Source organism: Seriola dumerili, unplaced genomic scaffold (assembly GCF_002260705.1).
Source record: "Seriola dumerili isolate Sdu_G_001 unplaced genomic scaffold, Sdu_1.0 BDQW01000149.1, whole genome shotgun sequence".
Classification (NCBI taxonomy): domain Eukaryota; kingdom Metazoa; phylum Chordata; class Actinopteri; order Carangiformes; family Carangidae; genus Seriola; species Seriola dumerili.
The window spans coordinates 8,170,993-8,193,448 of record NW_019174404.1 but is presented as its reverse complement, the minus strand read 5'-3'; the positions used below and the strand labels follow the sequence as shown (position 1 = coordinate 8,193,448).

The following is a 22,456-nucleotide window of genomic DNA, read 5'->3' as shown; positions in this document are numbered from 1 at the left end:
GCTTCCTTCGGCTCCAGAGGCATGCGGCAGACCCCCTTGTTGTTTTGGGTTCAGATACGTGGTTGGATAGATGCGTGGCCCCGGCTACCATCACCACTGGCTGTGGCCCTTTGGCCTCTCTCCCGCAGCACAGTATCATACGGTTTTGTTTCTCATCCACTCTCTGTTGTTCACTTCTCAAGAACACTTTCAGGCCAGCATTCCTATAGTTTCCTCTCTCTTTCTTTTGTACTCCTACTCTCCTCTCTGCTTTGGTGTATATGCTTATTGTTCTTTGGAGCACCCTCATTATACCCATGGTTATATTTTAAGGGCCTCTCTCTTTGATTTTGGTCTCGCGGGGAGTGAGTGGTGGGCTGGTGGGAGCTGTAGGGCTGGCCCAGCTTTCAGGGCTCCCCAGCCAGCGTCTCGGAGAGTGGGCTTGGGGGTATTGTTGGGCTGGGCACTGCCGCAGAAGCACTGGTGCTACTGCTGGTGCAGGGGGTGGATGTGAGGGGAAAATTGAAAAGTCAATAACGAAGGCCGCACAAAAAAAAGAAAAAAAAAGAAGAAAAAAAAAGAAAAGAGAGGGTGAAACAAAAGGAGATGGAGAGCTTCAAAAAGCTGAGAGCTATAGAGCACTGCTAATTAATAGCATCAGAGGAAGAGCCTTTTTTTCTTCCTTCTGGAACTTTAATGCTGCATATTAACTTGCAAGGCGAGGCGATTAAGAGCTCACATTGTGAGTCAGGTCCATCACACTGCTAGACCAACCAACAGCAGCTTTTATTATGAGGGAAGATTGAAAATCCTTTTAGAAAATTAAAAACAAAAACAATATTGCATTGAGTGGCGAAAACAGAATACAGATTCTAGTCTTTTCTAGTTTTCAAGGCTGTAATTTGTGGTGTTAATGTTTGTGGTGTCCATATATCCATTTGTAAATGAGATGGATATAAAAACTATAGGAACATATTTGAATGCAATAAAGTCCAATACAACACCAACACAGTGTACAGCCTCAATGCACCACATATAAAGCTTGACCTAACTTTTGAATGAAGTTATTGCAAGGCTATTGCATATCATTACATTATAAAGGTGCTCTTATTTTTGGAATTACTGAACATCATTGTCAACAGGCATGTGTGTTTTTTCGTACATTTGTTTTGTCAAATTGCACCCTTATTCCAAAATAGATTGCTGTGTGTTCTTACTCCCCCTTTTCATGCTGCTAATCAAAAGGTAAGGTCCAGCAGTGTGATGAAATACGAGTTTTGGTGGGTCAGCGAGGCAGAGTGGCAGTAATTTGAACCAAGGCTTTGCAATTTGTATTTTTCACAGCAGTAATAGGCTCCTCTCTCACTGTTCTTGCCATAGCAATTTCCACTGCCAACAGCTGTCAAGCCCCTAAAATCAAAATTAGCGCCATGGAATTGGGCCTTAATGAAATGACCTGCTGGATTTACCTTAAGGAGCAGGGCGGACAGTCAATACTAGCCTCGTCAAAACCCCCTCTCTGCATGCTGCAGTCCCATTAACGAAAGGAAATAGTCTCCAGTAAATGTATTAAGCACTACTTCTACTTCTAATTATATTTTTTCCCTTCTTCCTTCATAATTCATTCACTCTTTCATTAGTTTTTAATATTGAAAAAGGCTTTCAACTGGCTCTTCTGTCTTCATGGCGTCACCAATTATTTGTCACTATGCATTACAGCAATGTCAGAGGACTCCATGTTGTGCACTGGGCATAAATGTGGTGATGTAGTGCCTCATCACAGCTAGGACTGTGGAAATGTATACCAGGAGCATTTTCGTAATAGAAATGCAACATTATTTCCATGATATCATACAGAATAATGAAGCATTAAGCATTACACTATGGAATCCAGAACTGTGGGCTCTCCCCCGCCTCCGCTTCTTATAGAAAGAGGTGAATGTGTGCCAAGGCCCAGTGGAGGACACTGGGCCCTGGTTATTGACTTGTAAAGGAGCCGGTAGGTGAGGGGTCTTGACAAGACATGAGCGGCTGACTCTCTTGTAAAGCTGTATCTGATTTCTCTGCTAGTTGGCTCCCCGGAGAGACCTCCTCTACCCTCTGTTGATCAGACTTTTCACTCACAGCTGTATGGAAAAAAAAATGCAGCGATAAAAAGAATGAAAGAGTAGTTTTGTGAAAGGAGATGCTCTCGTTCTGTATGCTATGATTCCCTGTTAGGGTGCGAATGAGAGCGGAGGGAGGAGGGAGAAGGAAGCGGAGGGATCAGCAGCTAGGTGAAAGAGCTGTATCCATGAGTGCATGTATCATCTCAGTATGCCAGAAAAAAAAAAAGAAGAAGAAAAACCTCTGCAAATTGATGTTTTGGTGACTTGTGTAACATGGACTCCTCAGTAAGGGCATCTACGTTTGTGTAGGTGTGGTAGTATAAAAATAACAGGGAAGTGTATCAGCAAGAGGGCAGACAAAGCAAGTATCAACTGAGCAAGATCCACACTCCTCACAGATCTGACTAATTTATGAGGGTAAACTGCGCTGACAGAGAGAGAGAGAGATGCAGGTGGAGGGAGGAAGTTTTCATTGACTCTCCAGAGCAGGCCAAGGCAAAGCCCTGGAGGGATCTCTCTCAGTTTGAACTTTATCAGGGTCTACGCTTAATCAATATACTATCGGAAAAAGAATTAATTACTAAAGCAGAATAAAACAGCTGCATTTTAAACCAAGGATTCATCAATTCTGTAATCTCTTGGTTACAGCTCAGGTGTCAGGAGGCTCATTTCAACTCTATGTAATGAGGAACTGTGGGAGTTTCCCCCAACCCTTTTTCTGTCCTCCTCCTCCACCGTTTCTGTACCCCCCCCCCTCCTCCTCTTCCAACCGACACACATCTCCTATCCTACACCTCCTCATCAAGATATTTTCCTTCCCTTCTTTTTCATCCCATTTCCTACCTTCTCAGGTTGTCATCTACCTACAATATTCTCTCGTTTTTACTCTTGCCCTCTTCCGTTGCCCCTCACTCCATCCTTAATAGACCAACTGTACTCCACTCTCTGACTCCCCCCACTCCCCCCCCCCATGCTGCTACATTCCCTTCCCACCAAATTCCTGTCTTTGCGGGGATGGGACGAAGGGGTATTAAACTTGAAATCTCTGGTGCGAAAGCTGACTGGAACGGGACATTCCCGCTGCTGCAGCCATCAAGCCGGACATTCCTCCGCTCAGTCTGGGACACCGCTGGTGTTGCGAAAGAGGGGGAGGGGCATAAGGGAAGGGGGAGGTCGTGTTGGGCGTAAAAAAACAAAAACAAAAAAACAACCCACGCATGCTCAAATTGTAAAAACAAATATATTTTTTTAATGTATAAAACCAATGGAGCGTTGCAATCAAAAGAAAAGATTGGTTTGAAGGAAATCAATGTCGTATGGTGAGCACATTTAGATACTCGGGGACAGACTAGCCACATAGGAAGTATCCCTTGTGTCAAAATAACCTTGGCCGCACTGTTGCCTCGGCCCCTGCCATCCACCCTTCACAGCCCTTGACCCTAGCCCAAAGCCTGTAAACGGACTGTCCTTGACTCCCCATAATGGGGGATTTCAAGGCAGGTTGAGAAGGGGTTATGGGTGATGAATTGGGTTTTTAGTGAGCTCATTAGGAAGCCAAACAGAGTTTAGACTGGCGGAGCGGGGCAACAGTGCAGTAATCAGTTCTGCTCGCTTTGTTCCCTGCCTCCAGGACATTTGTGTGAAAAAAAAAAGAGAGAGCGAGGAGAAAAAAAAAAAGAAAAAAAAACTTCATGGCATTTGTCTGATGAGAGGGCTGCTGAGCAGAGGCTACAATCTGATGGTTGACTTGTTGATTTATAAACCTTTTAATCCATTTACTCTACCAACCCCTCCACCACCACCCCCACCCCTTCAGCTCCTTGTAGAAACCGCCATCTCTGGTAAACTCTTTGATGCCACTGTCCATCAGGTGCGGCAAAGATGTCTGTAATAAATCCAAGGCTTCCTCCTCCCTCAGTATGAAAAACAGTGAGTTTGTTTGTTTGGTTTTAAATTGTAATTGAGGGTAGAGAATCACTGCTGATGCTGTTATAATACATTGCCTCAAACAGTGTAAGCTGTTCTGAATCACGAAGCCACGCTCTGTTGTACCTGGCAACCTGCGTGCAGCTGCTCTTTCTGGTGGTTTAGGTGGAAGACTTTGATATACAATAGCTCCTAACGGGGATTATAAAGCCATTTCTTCTCTAGCAGATGGATCCATATGATGCATCTGTACGCTCTCCAACTCTTTGTTTTCTTTTGCTCAGTCTCTTTATTTCTTGCTTTCACTACATTATCATTCCATAGAGCAACAAAGCAATTTTTAGGAAGCAAAATAGTGTGGAAGCAGCTTGTTTTACTAATGATCATGCTTGTTTTAATTCAGCGTAGCCCCACTTGCTTTTGGGAAATACCTATTCTTTAATATTTAATGCAGCATCAAACCTTAGGATTTAGGTGTGCTTCACTGTGCGCACCCAGCCCTGTGCTCTATCTTAACAATGATAAATTATAGAGGGAGTAGTATCAATATATCTAGTTTTAACCACTAAGAATAGCTCCATTGTGCCTTGTTTGGTAAGGGAAGACAGAAGGACACCGTCTAGGTAGACAGAAGAAAGGTTTGGACTTCTACTTTGGCAGGTTTGTAAATTTGTTTATTAAGAAACAAGGGATGAAGCGAGATTACCTGTGAGACCAATTAGCCCCATTCGATTTGGAATCTAAGGGAAGAGCAGCGGCAGTTTCTCCGGCAGGGCTGGAGTGCAGGCAGAGCGGGGCGGAGTTATCACGGAGGCAGAGAGTGTGAAATGTCTGGTGGAGACCCAAAGCCCTTCATTAGCCACCGATCTCTGTCTGCTGAGTGAGGGGCAGTCATGGGCATCACAACTCCCTTTTAGTTCCCCCCAAAAAGAGCTGGGGTGTGGGGGTGGAGGGTAGCTCCCCCCATCCCCTGCAATTTAGCCCTTTGCCATTCATGCAAATTGGGTCCTGACATCTGCAAGAGCCTGCCTCCTTTCTTTTATACATCTTTATTCCATCTCTTTTCTTTGGATCTTTTTTCCTCCTCAAATAAAGCCCCCCTTTGGACAGCAGAGTCCTGCCTCAGCTGACATACCTTCCTTTATACATACATGTGTGTGTAAAAGTAGCACTTTCCTGTGTGTCCATATGCACGTGAAAATGTGCAAAACCGGACGAAAGTATTAGAACAATCGAGATCCCAGGGGGTGCAAACAAATCACTGTGTTAGCCTCAAAGTCCCAATTTATGATATAATAAGATAATTGTTGTCACAGGTGGCAGGTTAAGCGTACCAGTAATTAGCTCAGTCCAAAGCCTTTGATAATGTGCATACTTTGTGCACCCAGTGCTAAATTTTTAAGTTCTTGGCAGATGATAATCTTGTGAAAAGACCAATAGAGTTCTAGGCAGTGACTCTGGAGAAAAGGCAGTAACCAGGCAGCCTGCCCCCCCTTCCTCCCTCTGCTTTCTGGATGAACTACTCTTCTTTGGCTCCAGGGGAGAAGCTGAAAGGGGAGGGTGGCTTTGCTCCAGCCCATATTTTAGGTTAAAAGGTAAAATAGCCTAACTGGCTGTTAAAAACAAGTTTTACCTCCAACCCTACACCCTCACCCCTCCCCTCTCTTTGTCTCTGCTCCCTCCACTTCAGCCTCGCCCTCTATGGTAGGGATGTGCACAGTGGGGTCAGCACTGTGCCTGTGAGAGGAGAGAGGCCTTGTATCAGTGGAGAGGCGATAGTTATCTCCAGCATTCCAGGGATGACAGAGAGATATCTGCCTGATGGCAGGGTTAGGGGGCTTAGAGAAGGGGCGGAGAAGGGAGAGAGGAGGAGAGGTATAGGAGTTGTTGAGCAACTACCCCCCCAACCCACCCCACCTCCCTCCTTCCTTCCCTCCCTGCCTTTCTTACTGCCTGACTGCCTCGCTTCCCCACACGTAGAAAAAACCCATCTAATTAGAAGCTCTTATTCCACTTCATTTAAGGGAACACTTAATGATGTGTTTTTGGGGGGAGACAACTACACATTACTTCTCATGCAAAAGGAACCACTCAGTCGTAGCACCCAGGATGCAGATACAGCTGTGTTTGAGATGGAGGTTTGTCCTCATTTCTCTGGGGTGTCATGGCTATTGGAAGAAGAGAGGCAAAAGTGGTAGTCTTTTTCTCCGTCACCTTTAGCCAGTGTCCTGGTGGTAAGAGGGGGGCGGTAAAGGGGAAGGCGGGTAGTGACATCTGAGTTTGGCAGGGAGACTTGCTGAAGGAGAGAGTTTGTTGTAATTGCTCTGACAGGTTTTAGGGCTGTTAATGACTCCGGCCTGAGCGCTACCAATTTGTCAGCATGCTTGCTGTTTACTAAGCTGTTGTTTTATGGTCGAGTGCAAGGGGCTGCTGCTTGTTTAAGCACAGATCAGGAAATAATCAGCGTAAAACACTGGCTGCAGTGGTGCACACTAAAACAGTTCCGTTTAGGGCCCTCATCTACTGTATGGATCTGAATGAGCGCAGTAAACCATATGGTGTGCGGTCACACAAAGACACACAAAACACACTGATGGGTTACTTAATGTTAGAAATTGGACGCTGGAGTGTGTGTTTTATCATTAAAGGGATTATGTTCTACTCGTTAACGCTCATCTGTGTTGTATGTTATGTGAGTACGAAGCATATTGCTAGCATGTGGTTATAGCCAGAAGACCTGTAATCCCCAGTCGGCACAGAGCAACAGAGGGCCGGCCATTCCACTAGTGTGAATAGAGCCTCGACGTGTTTGTGTATGTGTGTATGTGAGAGAGACTGTGTGTGCGTCAAGAGCATGTGCTCCCGGAGCCAGCAAAGACCCCTTCGTAAATCCAGAGTAAATAAAAGGGGTAACCAGACGGACAAAAGAGGAGCCCCCACTGCTTCTCTCATTCGCTGCCATTTGGGGGGACTGAATGTGCTAAACGCCGCTTATGTTGGCTGAAAAGTTGAGGAGAAAAAGAGGGAAAAGGGAGGCTCTAAATCCCCCTCTTCTTTTCTCTTCATTCTCTGCGGCCAAGCCTGCAGGGCTAGAGGTGGTGTAATAGGAGGGTGTCGGAGGGAGGGTTGGAGGGCCTGGTCACTATGGTGTGCTAAGGTAGAGGAGGCCCGAGAGAGCTCCTGCTATAGCAAACTTCTCAGCTTCTGTTCTCCATCTGCTCTTCCGAGTTGTCCTCATGAGTTTCTCTCTTCTCCTGATTTGGGGCGAGCTTGGGTGAACAATCTCACTAGTTTGGGTTGACAGGGGGGCGTGGGGGGTCTGTTGTAATTAGTCACTTTAACCACAGCTTCCATAAGCCACTGCCTCTACACTCCTGCTTCATTACCCTGAAACAAACGCCGGGGCCTCCCAGTTCAAAATCACTGCACGGCCTTTAGAATAATACACACACAACATCTAAAGCTTGTCTTGAGGCTCTTCAGTAGGTGTATTAATAGTATAGGGACCAATAAGTCTGGAGTGTTATTTGATAACTAACCAAGACTGGGTTTGAATGTGTATTCCAGCTATTGACAAGTCATTATTCATTCATGCATGGGGTATATCGGAATGATAGAGCAGCAGAGGGAGCGCATTCTTGGTGTACTGATAGAGCTGCAGTGTGTGTTACTCACGGTTATATCCATAATGCTTCCAGGGCTGACTAGACCTTAGTGGCTCCCTCAGGGGCAGCGTGCCTCCTAGACATAAAGCATGATCTCTCGAGTCATTAGGACTCCCCTGAAGTCCCCCTTACTCTCAGCAGAGACTGTAAGACACTTTGTGCTAAACCAATTTTTTTTTTTTTTTTTTTTTTTTTTTTTTGTGCAAGAAAACCTGAAGCAACCCTGAATGTGCCAACATTAGATAAGCAGAGTTGCAGTGTGTTTACAGTCCTTTCCCAACCCGTTAATGAGCTCAGCCCTGAGACCAATTTACTCACAGGGAGATATATCTGAATGCATTTTTAATAACCACCCACTGGTGATGAGAGAGGGAGAATGTATGTGAGCGTAATGCGCTCTTGGACTTGTGCTTGTTTGTTTGCTAGCGCGCTCATTCGCTCCCTCACCCTCATTGCGTCCGGTCATTGTCTTCCATCTTGCCTGATTACATCTTCTCGGTTTCTGTGGATATGAAAATGTGCACAAACTTTCATTGCAAGCACTTTAAGTCAAGATATTGATAGAGTGGGTAAGGGGGGGGGGGGGGGGTAGGAGAGAGGAAGAAAGTGAGGGAAGACAGAAAGAGAGTGGGGAGAGTGGGGAGAGAGGGAGGCTGTCTTTTTTTTCCGTCTCCAAGGGCGCTGCTTTTCCAAAAGTGCCTGGGGCTACACTCCAGCACCTCGGCTCCCCTAGGCCTTTCGGCTGCCTCCTAATAGCCAACCCCCATCTGTGTCACATGGCCAGATGATGGGACGCTTCCCCCTGCTCTGCCCTGCACTTTTTTTTTTTTTCCTTTCCCCATTTTTTTCAGAGTGCACATCCACACAGGTTAGAATGGCAGAGTTGCCAGGGAACAGTCAGAAGCCATTAGCGTTTGGGACAATTTGCCCTGCAGCGTTCCTTCTCTCGCTCATAAGAAAGGAGTGGGGGTGGATGCAAAGCACCAGCTCTCCTTTAGATGTAATGAGGTTGTGCAAGTTGGGTCTTCTTTATTCTTTTTCTACTCCGTCCTTTCTTCCTCCTGCTTCTTTTTGTTCCTCTTCTTTCTTTCTTTGTTTCTGTCTTTCTTTTTCAACTTCTGTCCACACTTGATTTTCATTCATTCTCTATTTAGATAACACATATTTCTCCATGTGTATAGTAAGTCAAAAACAACTATTAATACTGTACTCAGCATGAATGCTTGAATGCCGCATGCCTGATCTGTGCACACATGACAGTATCCATGTACATGTGAGAGAAAGACAGAGGGAGAGAGGAGCTGAAAGCCTTGGAGTCTGGTTTCACCCTCGCGGGCTAGGGCAGGAGGCAGCGAGCATGCTGGGTAATGAAGTGACAGGTCAGTCTGTAAATACGCACGGGTCGCTCTGGCCCTGGCCAGGGGGGAGGCTATCGCATTGCAGTGAAAATGGAAACGTCAATAAAATTAATCTGCCAGCCTTTTGGCCACTGTGTGGTTCCATTGGATGAGCCTGACTGCTCACAGCAGGAGAGGGATTTGGAGAGTAGCTCGAAAATCAACACAAAACCTAGCGGCACACAAACAAACAACCAAACTGTGTATCAACATTATTCAGTGAGGCTCAAAAGCAGCGGAACAAGGGGAGGGTGGTTAAGATTCACAGCTCACTAGTTGTGTTGTTACTGAAGTTTGGAAGCAAACTGGGGGAGTTCGACATTGACTTCCGTCTGGGTCGCATTTCTCAGGAAGCCCCCTCACAGTCAGGGTAGGCTATGGCCAGACCAAAGTTTATTGTTTTAGGCTTTCCTGAACAAGGATTCGTACTTAGCCTGGGATTTACGGCATTTGCCACTAATGAATGCCCATTCTACAATTACAACACCCCCTAGTTTGTGTCCCCATTCCCATATGTCCTTCAGAAGGGCTGTTGCTTCTTTAACTTCACACAGGGAGCGCAAAGTCGGCACTTCTCTGTTTTCCTCTTTCGTGTGGCTCCGCACTAATGATGTGGAAGGAAAACACTGTGCACAGACAGAAAAGAAAGACAGAGGGAGAGGAAAAAAGAGAGGGACAAACAAGGGGGAGGAAAAAGAAAAAGAAAGTGGGTAAAGTAGTTCCAAGTGAGGGCCCCTGCTGTCCTTGTATTCTTCATTTATTTTGCATTTGATTACGCCACCAGTCGGATCCTTTTTCTTTCCCCCTTTTTTAATGTTATTAGTTCAAATATTTATGCAAGATTAAGGCTTGTATAGGTGGTTGTGATTGATGCCTCCCCAAAAACAGGAGGACATGCGAGTCTGAATTTTGAGAACGTCAGGGTCCTTCTCTGCCTTAGTGGAGGAGTTTTTCAGATACATAATTTAGATGCCCTCAAGGAAGGCTTTCAAGGCATTTGTGCCCGGGGGCAAGAAAAAATAACTATGACTGTTAAAAGTAAATCATTTTTGCTAATGCACAATTAATGCCGGGGAAGAAGAAAAAGGCAAGGGACAAAGATGGAAACTTCAATTTAAAGGAGAAATCGTGCCGGGGTATATATGCATGTTTTCCTCTTGAAATCAAACACTGACGGACATTAATGCAGACGAAGCCGCCGCTGGCCTGTCATGCTAATCTTGTGGCGGAATGGGGAGGGGTTGCTGCAAGGGAAGGGAGTCGGCGAGCAGGAGGACTAAGAGAGTCAGGGTTTGGGATGGAGCGGGGGTGGGTGGGTGGGGGGTGGTAGGGGGAGAAGCAGACGAGTCCATTATGTGCATTGAAGTGCAACAATGAACCACCCCAAATCACATCCCTACTTTAATACTCGTGCGTCTCAACTGTATGCCGCGAATTATCAGCTCCTTTGAGTTTTGTTTGTATGCGAGTATGTGTGTGTGTGTGTGTGTGTCTGTGCACGCAATGACTGTGTATTACTGTACATGTCTGCATAACTCCTTGCTGTCCCCTTCGGCTCTCTTCAAAAGATGAAAAAAAAAAAAAAAATGCTCTACATTATGTCAAGCATGCAAATTTAATTGAATTAATGACATGAGTCCGAGCCTCTACTGTACTTGAAGCCTCCTTGTCCTTTCTTTTGCTCTCCTCCTCCTCCTCCTCCTCCTCCTCCTCCTCCTACTGTAGAACTGGAATGAGGAACTTAGTGTTTCAGTGTCCAACCATAACATTGGAGTCATTAACCCCTATTCCCCTCTCCAGTGCTCTGGGGTATAGAACGACTCTGCTAGGCCTCTGAGCAAAACCCCTCACTCTCTGTACAGGCCTTCATCTAAGGCCATTTAAATCCCCCTACCTCCATATCTTCACCACATAACACTGGCTTCGCTGCGGCAATTCTCTCGGCCTCAGTGCAGTGCTTTTGAATTCCTTCGTAGGTATCCGTGGTATTTGTCCATTTATCCATCTTTCATAAGCCTTAAACTCAGCTTTGACCGTCTGTGCTTGTGTTTCAGCTTTGAGAGTTTTTAGATCTGGATTTTTCTTTTTGTATTGTATTCTGAGTCAGTGATGTGGTCTGGGATGTTATTTAACCCTGGGTTTGGTTTCCGTCCAGGAGATGGCTTAGACAACAGCGTTGCATCGCCTGGCACAGGGGATGACGATGATCCAGACAAGGATAAGAAGAGGCAGAAAAAGCGTGGCATTTTCCCCAAGGTGGCCACTAACATCATGAGGGCGTGGCTGTTCCAGCATCTCACGGTAAGCACATCCGTTACTTTTTTTTTTTTTTGGAGATACGCGTGTATATAAACAACCCAGGTAGAAACAAAACACAGACACAGACACGCACAGACTCAAAAAAAACAAAAAACATGCACAGACACACAGACACACACACACACACATACACACACACACACACACACATACACACACACAGCTGTCACACCGTCGTTACTGAGCGAGGGAGTGAGTGACGGCAGCGTTGTGATGCTCACCTGTCAGCCACCTGTCAGAGGGACACAGTGACCAGGTCAATCTAATCAGTTTGGACTGTTTACTCTGCTCAGCGCAGTAAGAGGGAGCTGGCCCAACAATCCATGACATTTACTCCAATATGAGATGTGCTGTTTGCTTGGCTCCAAGATTTTCTGGGGCAGATTAAGACAGATTAACAGTGGTAGTTACCGGAGAATGACTGTGTGTGTAAAGACGTGTTAAGACTTAGACTGAGTACGCTGATTTCTTACACTTCTATACCTGATCACTTGATTTTTTTTATTTTATTTTATTTTTTTACAGTAATGCTTTTGAAGATCTATAGATGGTTATGGGCACACAACTGTAAACATACAGATATGGCATACCTTGAAACTTGCAGTGTTTTCATTGGAATGAGTGAAAATGTAATCTAGTCAGCTCTAATCTGGTTGATAGTTTATATTTGAGACGGAGATGGTGACTGCTCATGTATTTCTCCTGCATAGGTGAAAGGAAATGGTTCGTTTGCCAAAAAGTTCAGTCAGACCACAGTGATGCTACACGGCTCAGATTAAATACTCAGATGCCGCAGTAATTCAAACATACCTGGCAAAATAATGAAATACTCGCTGCTCAGCTGTTTTCTGTCTGTCTGTTTGTGTCAAGTATTAGGGGATGGACCACATGCCCCCCCCCCCCCAACCTTCCCCTAATGTCAGGACATTATCAGAACATCAGGCTGTATTGATTTCGCAATGCAGGTCAGATTTCAGGAGGAGGTGGCCACGCCAGGACACATAAGCTGCTCTCTGAGCACGTGGCTCCCTGTCCCAGAGATGGAGGGACAATGTGGGGGGAAGGGAGAAGTAAAAGAAGAGAGAGAGAAAGTAGAGGTGACTTAGTTTAGAGCTTCAGCCTTACGGATCATCCGCATATTTTAAGAGGGTCAGGTGCCCCCTGTGCACCCTGTACCCCCTCCCCACCCCACACCCAACCAACAGTGCCCACTCCCTGCCCAAAGCCCCTGTACCCTGATTATCTAACCAAAAGCCCAAGTAATGAGTGGCCAGCAAATACGGCCTAATTGAAAGGGCTGTAAATCCATTACATATTGGTCAGGGATAATCAGGAGTGCTTTAATCACTTTTATCTATTCAGGAGCAGTGAAGCTGCAACAGCAAAGCCCCGAGCCTCGCAGGCCTTAGCGGCTCCACCACGCCAGTCTGCATGCTTATTATTCTCATCATTATCAAAATGACTTCACAGCTGTTCACAGCTCCATCGCTCCCTGACTGGAGACCTCTCACCAAAACGTACACACCAAGCTTCATTCAGAGGCTGAGGGCGGGAGGAAGGCAAAACTTTTTTTTTATTTTTTTTTTTTATTATTATTATTTGAGAGCAATTCTTTTTTCTTTCTTTCTTTTTTTTTTGCTTCAGGTCTTTTTCCTCCCCTGAGCTGGGAGTAGAATACTTTGTTTGTGTATGAAGGGGACAAACAAAAAAGGCTAAATGTTTTATTTAAGCGGAACTTACTGTATGTTCATATTCACATGCACATAAACACACCTTATGTGAGTTTAGACTAGAAATTTTCTCATGATTTGGCATCTTTCCTGGTGAAAGCCACACACTGCTTCAGCACCCCCGCCGACCCCCACCCTCCACCCCTCTGCAAAAGCTGCAGAGAGAAAGACAGAGTGTCGCATACAGAGCGTTTGGAAGAGTTGCCAACAATTTTCTTTAGAATTGTTTTAAAATTGAATTGAAAGAGTGGAAAAGAAAGGAGGAGGGGAAGCCCGCTGATGGGCACAGGCGCATTTTTCAGGGAGCTGGTTAATTCAGAGAGAGAGGAGCTTTCAAGGCCCTCTTTTTCTCCGACCCTCTCCTTTATCACATCCCCTGCTTGTAGATGTTCTCTCCAATCTTTATTTGTTTCTTTTGTGTATAGCCCTGGCCAGTCTTGTACTAATAATAATCCCTCCCTTTTAACCTGCCTTCATTTCTCTACTGAGGAAGAGGACTAATTGAATTATCCCCCTTCTCTTCTCACCATCCAATTCTCCCACCCATAAACTCTCTCACTCTCTCTCTGTCTCCATCTCTCTCACAACCACACACACACACACACACAAACACACACACACGCCCATTAGCCATTCTCCTTTCTTTTAATTTGTTAAGCAAATGTATTTGCCATTGCTGGATGCGTTTGTGCAAGGGTGAATTCTTGGGGACTTTGGCCCCTGAATGGCCTATAGCGGCATTCTGCCATTCACGCATTCATTAACTGAGAGGTGAGGAGTGAAAGGAGCGGCCTTGTATTTTCTCAAACCGCGGGGCCAGCATGGAGCTCCTCTTCCATGAGCCGCAGGGGTCTCTCTACATATGTTCTCAACATCCAGCCTTTGTCACATCCTCTGAAAAGCTCAAAAGGATAGGACCCCCCTTCAGACACAGAAAAACAACACAGGCCAATAGTAACAACTGTTGGCTTTTGGATTCAGTATAACAAAATTGCCCTCTCCCTCTCCCCTCCCACCCTCCCTCGCCTTACTCTGACCTCACACTCTCTTGACAGAGATCACAGGGATGGTTTTCTTCGGGACCGTCACATATAGAAAGTAATTTCACTTCGTATTTACCATAAACTCTACAGTCCACCTGAGAGCGAGATACAGTTTTCGGTGCCATGAACATCTCACAAAAAATATGCAAAGACTCCGCAGTTACGCTGTGGAGAAGTTGCGATAACCCTGACCTCTTTTATGTTGAGGCCATATGCACATGCGCTAGAGAGCATGTGATCTGGCAGCTTTAAATGCCCCATATGTAATTGGCAAACGTCTGGACAGATCAGCTGGTGTTAGCTGGCAGAAGAGGGTCAAACTGTCTCTCCACTCCCTCCTTCTATCCTCCCACCCACTCCTTCTCTTTCTCTAATACCCCCGCCCCTCCCTCTCCATGAGTTTCTGGATGTCTTCCAGCCACATTAGTGGAAGGGAAATCCCAGAGTGTTGGTATAAGCTTTTCAATACTACAGGGAGATTATGTTATCAGAAAGGTAAACTTCACTGTTAGGGGTAAAATGTTCTCCTGCACTTCAAAAGCATGGACTACAGAATTCAGGAGAGGGAGTCGGAGTTGGAGAGGTAGACAGAGGTGAGGTAAGAAAGCATAAAAGAAAGGATGAGAGAGAGAGAGGGGGGTGCAAAGTAATAGAGAGGCAGCGATGGGAGTTTTTTCTTATTGTTGCAAAAGGTGATGCCCTTTTGTTTGGCAAAAGCAAACTCTAAAATCTGCAATTAGCCCCTTGGCGCCCCTGGCCTTCCTTCCCTCTCACCCCCTGCTAGCCCCCTGCTAGCCCTTGCTCACCCCTGTAAAGACAAGGGTCGGCCTCGCAATGAAAACAGGAAGCACTCAGATACAAAGATACCACTCTGGGCTCTGGCCTTGTCTTTTGACTAGTGTAAACCCTCAAACACCTATGAAAATAAATAGGGGACCTCAGGAGCAAACCGGGCCAGTTGAGGAGTTTGCACACGTGTGTTATGTGTGAGCCAAAAAGGAGGGAGGGAGGGAGGGATCGAGTGAGAGAGGGAGAGTGGTCAGTCAGATGAGTAAGTAGGTAGCCCTCTCAAGCATCAAGCGTCTCAGGTTTTGTTCTGGGCCACCCTTCGGCTTGGGTGTTTGGGGAAATGCTGTTAAGCTGCTAAGCCAGGTGTATTGGTCCCCTGGGCTCCTTGAAAGGGAAGTGATATATCCCTCAGTCATTTGGAAAGTCCTTGGACTGTGAGCAGTTGAACTGTGTGTTCAGATGAGAAATGTTTCCGTATAATTGATGGCATTCAAATATAGTTATTAGTACAATACGTCCTTCTCAGTGTAACACCAATGCACTGACTCATAAAGAGCTTTTTGACTGAACTGATAATAGGAAAATTATCATGCTCTGTTCATGTGTTCTTACACTCATAGCCGAGCTCAAAAGACGCCATGACGGCAACATGGACCCTGTTGATACAGGCGTTAACCAGAGTGAGGGCACATCACACTTTGTGCAGAGATGAGTGCATTGTGCTGCAAACATCATTAGATACACTAGTGACAGTGGCTACCCCCGCCGCCGCCACCTCCACCTCCACTCCCAATCCAAGCCTAACATAGCATTAGTCTCCATGGCAACAGGGTGTCATCGTCAGGTCGAGCCCTCCTATGGGAGCTGCTCTCTCGGCCGCCCTTTATAGACGCACATAAAAGAGCCAGCTAGGGTCATTCACAAGACATGGGCGCAAGCAAGGCCGAACCCTGACAACGGATGTTTGTCCCGTACGATAAACAAGTGTCCAAGTCCGTCCCTCGAAAAGAGAGGGCATGTTGTTTGTGTAGACTAAACAGTCAGCCCTGTAGTATCCCCAGTTTTGTTTAAGCTCCTCTAGTCCTTCTAATCCTTGTGTGTTGTTCCAGTACAAGCAGCATTTAACTGGTGGAGACACACATCTGCAAACAGTTTGAAATACCAAGCCCTTCCTCCTTTTACATTGAACTGCTGAGAGCTGTTTATTCCATATTCCAGTTTACATGGCACAACACTTTAAAAAACTGTATTCATGCTTAGTTCACTCACTTGTCATGTAGTGTAATTACGTTGTTGATTCATTTGGATTTTACATGTATTTGTGTTTGGTAAATAGGGCTGCATATAACAAACAAAAAAAGAAGCTCTTTTAAAAGTCAGAAATGTTGTAAAGAAGTTACTTTAGTCAGTGTTTCAGTCATGCACATTCAAAATCTGTTTGCTTTCCACCTCCTTAGGTTGTTGTGTGAGTTTCGATGAAGAGACGGTGGAGACAAAGGAGAAGCTGGGAGGGGGGGTTTAGGGGCAAGAGCAAGGGTGAGGAGGGGGTAAAGAGGGGGCTCCTAAGGGTCACAGAGGTGGAAGCCTGGAGGAGGCCCACACACTAATCTGTCATGTGCTCATTTGCCTCGGAGCCCAAAAGTCAGCTCTCCAGTCACCCGTAGCAACCCAGGCGACAGTTTGGTTCACTGCCACTGCCCAAATGTGTGACTATCAGTGGGAGACGCAGGAAAAAGAGTCATCACATTACTTTTGTGACAATACCCACTGCTTTGTGTGTGTGTGTGTGTGTGAGTGTTTGCGAAACAGACGTTAGAGACAATATGACAGGGTAGTTTGGTGATGTTAAGAACAGGAGTCATTGAAAGTCACTGATAATGCCTGTGGAGGAGATCTTTGGTTGGGGGGGCAGTTCGGGGGGGGTTGAGGTTTGGTGCCTAGCTATTGTCTAGTCACTGTCTTCTTATGCTAGCTGCTCAGCCACCCTGGTAAACAGACACAAGCCACCTCAGTCTGCCATCTGTTCCTCCACAGAGGGGCTGCCACAGCATGGACAGACCCCACAGGGAAAGGCACTCAAATGCAAACTCACAGACATTACTGTGATATGATACTCAAGAAATTCCTTATTTTACACAAGGATTGCACCTTCCTTATCAGTACTCATGAACAAAGTGCCCCTACATGTCAACAAGATGCTTTTTTAAATATATATATAGAAGGAGAGTGCAGAAAACAGACTGAAAGTTTAGAAGGGGGATCCGGTGACTTCCCATTTTCACAGGCTGTATAATTATATGACGGGCTGCATCAACTTTGCCATCTCGTTGCAGAGCAGTGTTGCGGTAATTGCCAAGTGTTAGGGTGTCACAGCTCTATGACTGACACAAACCCTTGTTTACATTGTGCTTTGGCATAGTTGGTAGCTGTTCCAGAGGTTTAGTGCTGCATTAGATTGTAATAAGCCCTAATTCGTTTCATGCTCCGACATCAGACCTTTACACTTTGCCCCCTAATCCAGATCTGTCATAGTTCCACTTCAAAGCCAAGTTCTAAGCCAACATATAAATCATGGCACATTAACCTTGCATACACTATGCACTGCGCATGTGCAAATACAGGTATACCACTATCACCCCCCTCTACCTCACGCTTCCTTCCTTTTCCCTCCCTCCCTGTTAATTTTCATCCCTGCTGTTTGCATCTTGATGCAGGTTGTTTAATGAAGTAGCAGAAATGAGTGCTTTCAAGGGACTGTTTACGACATGTTCCCACTGCATGGAGGTGATTAAGCTGTGTGAAACTCTACACTGTTTGCCAAAGAAAAAGAAGGAGCAACCCGCAACATATCCTCCGGTAAGACAACAACAAAGAAAGAAAAAAAAAAAAAAAGAAAGGAGAGTGTTCCCTCAAATGTGATGCAATGTGCATTTCTTTAAAAATTAGGTTTCACTGGGGGGGGGGGGGGGGGGGGGCCTGGAGCACAGCATGAGTTTCACTGGCCCCTGCAGAGGTGACTGCACATACTCTGACCGCAGCGGCAGAATACAAACAGCGCCGGTCCTGCGGACGGCAGTGGGATTTATAAACTCGCCGCTCTGAACAGCGAGAGACTCTTCCAAGAACACACATGCACAAAGCCGAGGAGACTTCTTTGCTCCGCTGAGAATAGGCCCCAGCTCGGGGAACATTTCCCTGCCTTCAGCACAGCAGCGCAATCCACCGCTGTAGTCATAACACCGATCCGTTGGCTAGGACCTGGCTGAGCTGACTCTATGGGAAATAGGGCTGAATGACGTCATGTGTAATAAGGGACCCGGCAAGGTAGTCTGTGATAGCGTACATGCCCCTGGTGGAAAACCAGGGTTATTAAGATGGTGGCAGCTGATTCTGTGCCGCTTTCCCTTTCCTACACTTTTGGGGTTATCTTACTCATAACAAAATGTATAAGAGGATTTTGGTTTCACATCTTAGAGCTAGTTTCCTTAAATTACCCCTTACCCTTCCACGGGTACCGCCCTGCAGGCTAGCCTCATCCCCCCACAGTTGATTGCGGGGTTGTGGCAAGAGCTGCTAGAACGGTGGCTGCTGCATGCTGGGGGACCATGGAGGCCAATGAGATTCTGCTGCAGGCCTCCAAGCTGCCCCAACGTTGCTTTGATATTCATATCACACCAAGAGAAGAAAATGCAAAAGGGGAAAAGGAGCAGCACGAGCGTGGAAACGGCAAACCAAGCTAAAGAAGGGAGGGAGGCGAGGAAAGAGGAAAGAGGAAAGGTTGAGGGATGGAGGCATTGAGTAGAAATCAAAAACAGACCTTGTGTTTCACTGTTTGGTTTGTCATGGGACCCTGGCTGCACCAAATCCCACTCCTGCCATTTTGTGTGATTTTTCTCCCCTCCCTTCCTACTCTTCTCAAATGCATGCTTTTGTTTTGCCCAGCGCTCAGTCCAGGCGCAGGCAGTGGGATTCCTGCACAGTGGGGTCCTTATAACTGGGAGACATGTCTCTTGTTCTCACCTCTCTCTCCGCCCCCCCCCCCGCCCCACCACCTTTTCATTTTTTTCCCCCCATTGATACCCTCTCTTTCCCTCTCTGAACATATGGACTGGTTTTTAAGAGAGAGCCCAGTCCACATCAAAGACTGAGGCTGAGCGGGTCAATTTGTTACTGCTTTCCCCGACTCTTCCCCCTCCACTAGCCTCAGTGGACCCTCCCTGCACTGCAGCCATTTACCCAGAATGCTCCGTTGCTCAAGCACTTCTGCCTAGCATATATATTGAGCCATGTGTTGTTAGGGGCTGTTCTCCACATAGAGCAGACCTAGTTCACTTCAGACTCACTGAATTTCTCTGCAGGCACAACCCCCCCCCCCCCCCCAAAAGATCAAGGCTATACATATGAGCGTGTGTGATAGATAGCGACCACTGTATCAAAAAATAGCTGTACCACACACTGATAAGAAAAAGCAGATGGATAGAGGAAGAAGAGAACCAAAGAAAAAAAAAATTAAATAAAAAAATAAAAATAAATATATAAATCCAAATCTAAGCAGAGCAGGCCTTGGCTCCAGATGTGAATCTCTCTGAATATTGATCGTGGGGAAAGCCAGTCCCCCATATCCCCAGGGCTGCAGCGGCTGACACACAAAGCACCTCTCTAAAGCCCATAAACCAGCTTGTACAATTATTGAGATAAAGAGGGCGACAACAGCAGTGTATGCCTCCCAACCCAGAACCTCCTCCTTGGCTCTCATCCTCCTCCTACTACTCCTGCTCCTCCTTTTTCTCTTTTTCATCCAGCATGAAGATGAAGAAATGAAAAAGGGGGGCAAATGTGTAATTAGCCACACGTTTCTGAATCCTCCTTAATGTTCATTACTGAAACCAGGGGCAATTACTAGTTCAAAGGGGTTTAGGGCACCCGCAGCCCGCATAATCAGTCGCAAATTAAGCACCGCTCATTTGTCACAGCACAGCACGCATACTTGTACGTGCACACAGAAACAGACATGCATGCATGCTGTCAGAGTTGAGTCATAGACAGGCTGACAGGCATCAATTTCCATACAGGCACAAATCTCAGCTACCCCAAGGCGCCGGGTTAGGTCGCCCAATCCTCTTATGCTCTGATGCCTTGTTTTCACTAGACAACACCAAACACCTTCACCTTGGCTGGCTCGACATTATACTGTATCCTACTTGCATTCATCCTCTTATAGGTGTCCTGTTTGCACTTACAATCCCCACCACCACCTGTCCCGTCCTGTCTCCACATTACAGCTTTTTTTTTTTTTCTTTTTTACCTCTATCTTCCTCTGTGCCTGTCTCTCCCCACCTGGCTGTGTCTCTGCAACATGTGACAGTGTGTGTTTCACGTCTGCCCCCGGAGGTGTATCTCGGTTACCTCTGGGGCCGGGTCACAATGGCTAATCCTGTCTTCAGGTGGCTGTTTAGCACACTGAGAGGAGAGCTCGCAGAACCGGAGGTGAGCTCCTGTTACAGGACTCCCTGACCAGGGGTCACCTCCGACACTGTCAGAATACACACACACACACACATACACACACACGTGTTGGCACACATACTTGAACATGCACACATGTCCTAGCAGATAGGCAAGAATGCCTGCACATGCATGCACACACACACACACACATACATACAATCTGGTACACACACACACATACACACTAATGTTTTCACACACAAACACTGTCACTCAAACACATTGAGCCTGCTTATCTATCCCAGGTGGCTCAGCCTTCATCTCTCTCCTCCCTTGTTCTTCTTTATCTGTCTACTGTACTACTCCTCTTCTAGTCTTTCTCTGCCTTCTCTCATTCCCAGATCAGTCAGACTCTTGTTCACATTAGGATTCCCTGATATGATCTCCATGAAGACTTGCTCTAGTGGCCATGCGTTGCCTGTCCTGCCCGGCACCCTCATTGTTTAAGTTGCTCTCACACAGGGACACAGTCAGGTCCCCAGTGAATTGAGTGGAGCCCTATCATGTGTGGCTCTGCCTCAGCGTAGTGGGAGAGAGAACTCATTTTTCACTGGGGGAACGACATCCATCTCAGCAGCCAAACGCTGGCTGTTTCATTAAGTAGCCCATCCAGGCAGACAGATGTGTTCACCACACAGCCATGTTTGCCTATGCAAGAGCGTGTATTAACCCACAATCCTTTGGGGGAGATTAATAGGCTACCAGCCCCTTTCCATTGATTATATCCATGCCATTTTCTCCTCCTTTCCTTGGCTAGATATTAAAAACTAATGAAGCCTATTGAAAACGGGAACCGCGAGGCTCTTCACGGATCATTTTAGGTTATTTGGACTCAAACAGAGAGGGATCTCTTTAAGGCACAGTTTGAGTCGAATTAAGAAAATAAATGTTGAGAGCAGTGTTAAAGAAACAGGAGGAAGAAAAAAAAAAAGAGGAGAGAGTGGGACTGTAAAAAAGATGTGTGTTTAAGAAAAGACAACTCTACTCTGACACATGGAGCGGAGACACGGCAGATGTTAGCAATTCCACAGCATAGCAAAGCATTCCTAGTGTTGGAACCACGTCCTAATTGCCATAATGGAGGTGGTAAGCGCTGACAGTAATGGAGTCGTGGGGATCCATCCCCAGCAACCTGAATTAGGGGCCACTTGGCAGATCCACTTCAAGATGGCCTGTGTTTTCCTTTTTTTTTTTTTTTTTTTTTTTTTTTTTTTTTTTGCAAGATACTGCTTTGCAAACTTTTTAATTTAGCTTTTTCTGACAGAATTGTTCTGCGGTGTGGTCAGCTTTCTCACTTCTGCCATAGTGTTAGAAAAAGTAGGGTGCTCTGCGGCGTGGAATGAGAAGGTGGCGTGGGGATGAGGGTGCGCGAGATAGATGGGTCGGCGAGACCTGGGCAGCGAGTGAGCAAAGAGTTAAAAGCGTCCATGTGATGGGCTCACCTCTGCACTAGGCTTGGTGAAAGGCGGCGGGGTGCTGTCAGGGAAAATGACTTCCTGAGACATTACCATCAATCACCAGACAGGTCAGGCCCCCCAATCCCGCCATCAGGATGGAGGAGAGGGGGATGGGGATGGAGGATTAGACTGGAGGGGACGAAAACACAGAGGAAGACTGGGTTAAGGCTTCTTGGAGAACAGACTCTTAACAATCTTTCTCTCACTCTCTGACTGTTTTATTTCTTTCTCTCCCTCTGCCTATCTGTCTCTCCATGTCTTTCTCTCTTTCTATTTTCCTGTCCTCAATAAAACGGCTACCCAGGCATTCAGGAACGGCCCCTGCTGGTCAGAGTCCTCTCCTCGGCTCAATTGCATCATTAATTATTCCGAAGGCAGTGGGCTAGAAGCAAATATAAAAAAAAAGAGAGGAAGAGAAATGGAGAGGGAGCAAGAGTTAGATGGGGAGACGGGGGACAGCTGTCTAACACCCCCAGTTGGTCTTGCTCTCGCTCTCTTTCTCTCTCTGTCTCTTTCTCTTTCTGTAAATGAAGGA

General features: G+C 46.3%; 1 protein-coding gene across 5 annotated transcripts in view; it reads left to right on the top strand.

Annotated features, from left to right (window-relative positions):
• meis2 (Meis homeobox 2) overlaps positions 1-22,456 on the top strand; it is an 80,430-nt gene that overhangs the window by 23,191 nt on the left and 34,783 nt on the right. For 4 of the 5 annotated variants that reach the window (XM_022750391.1, XM_022750389.1, XM_022750388.1 and 1 more), the window contains exon 8: positions 11,231-11,376. In XM_022750391.1, coding sequence (XP_022606112.1) covers positions 11,231-11,376 — 146 coding nt within the window. The remainder of the gene's footprint in view (positions 1-11,230; positions 11,377-22,456) is intronic. The other variant, XM_022750387.1, reaches the window with a different exon arrangement.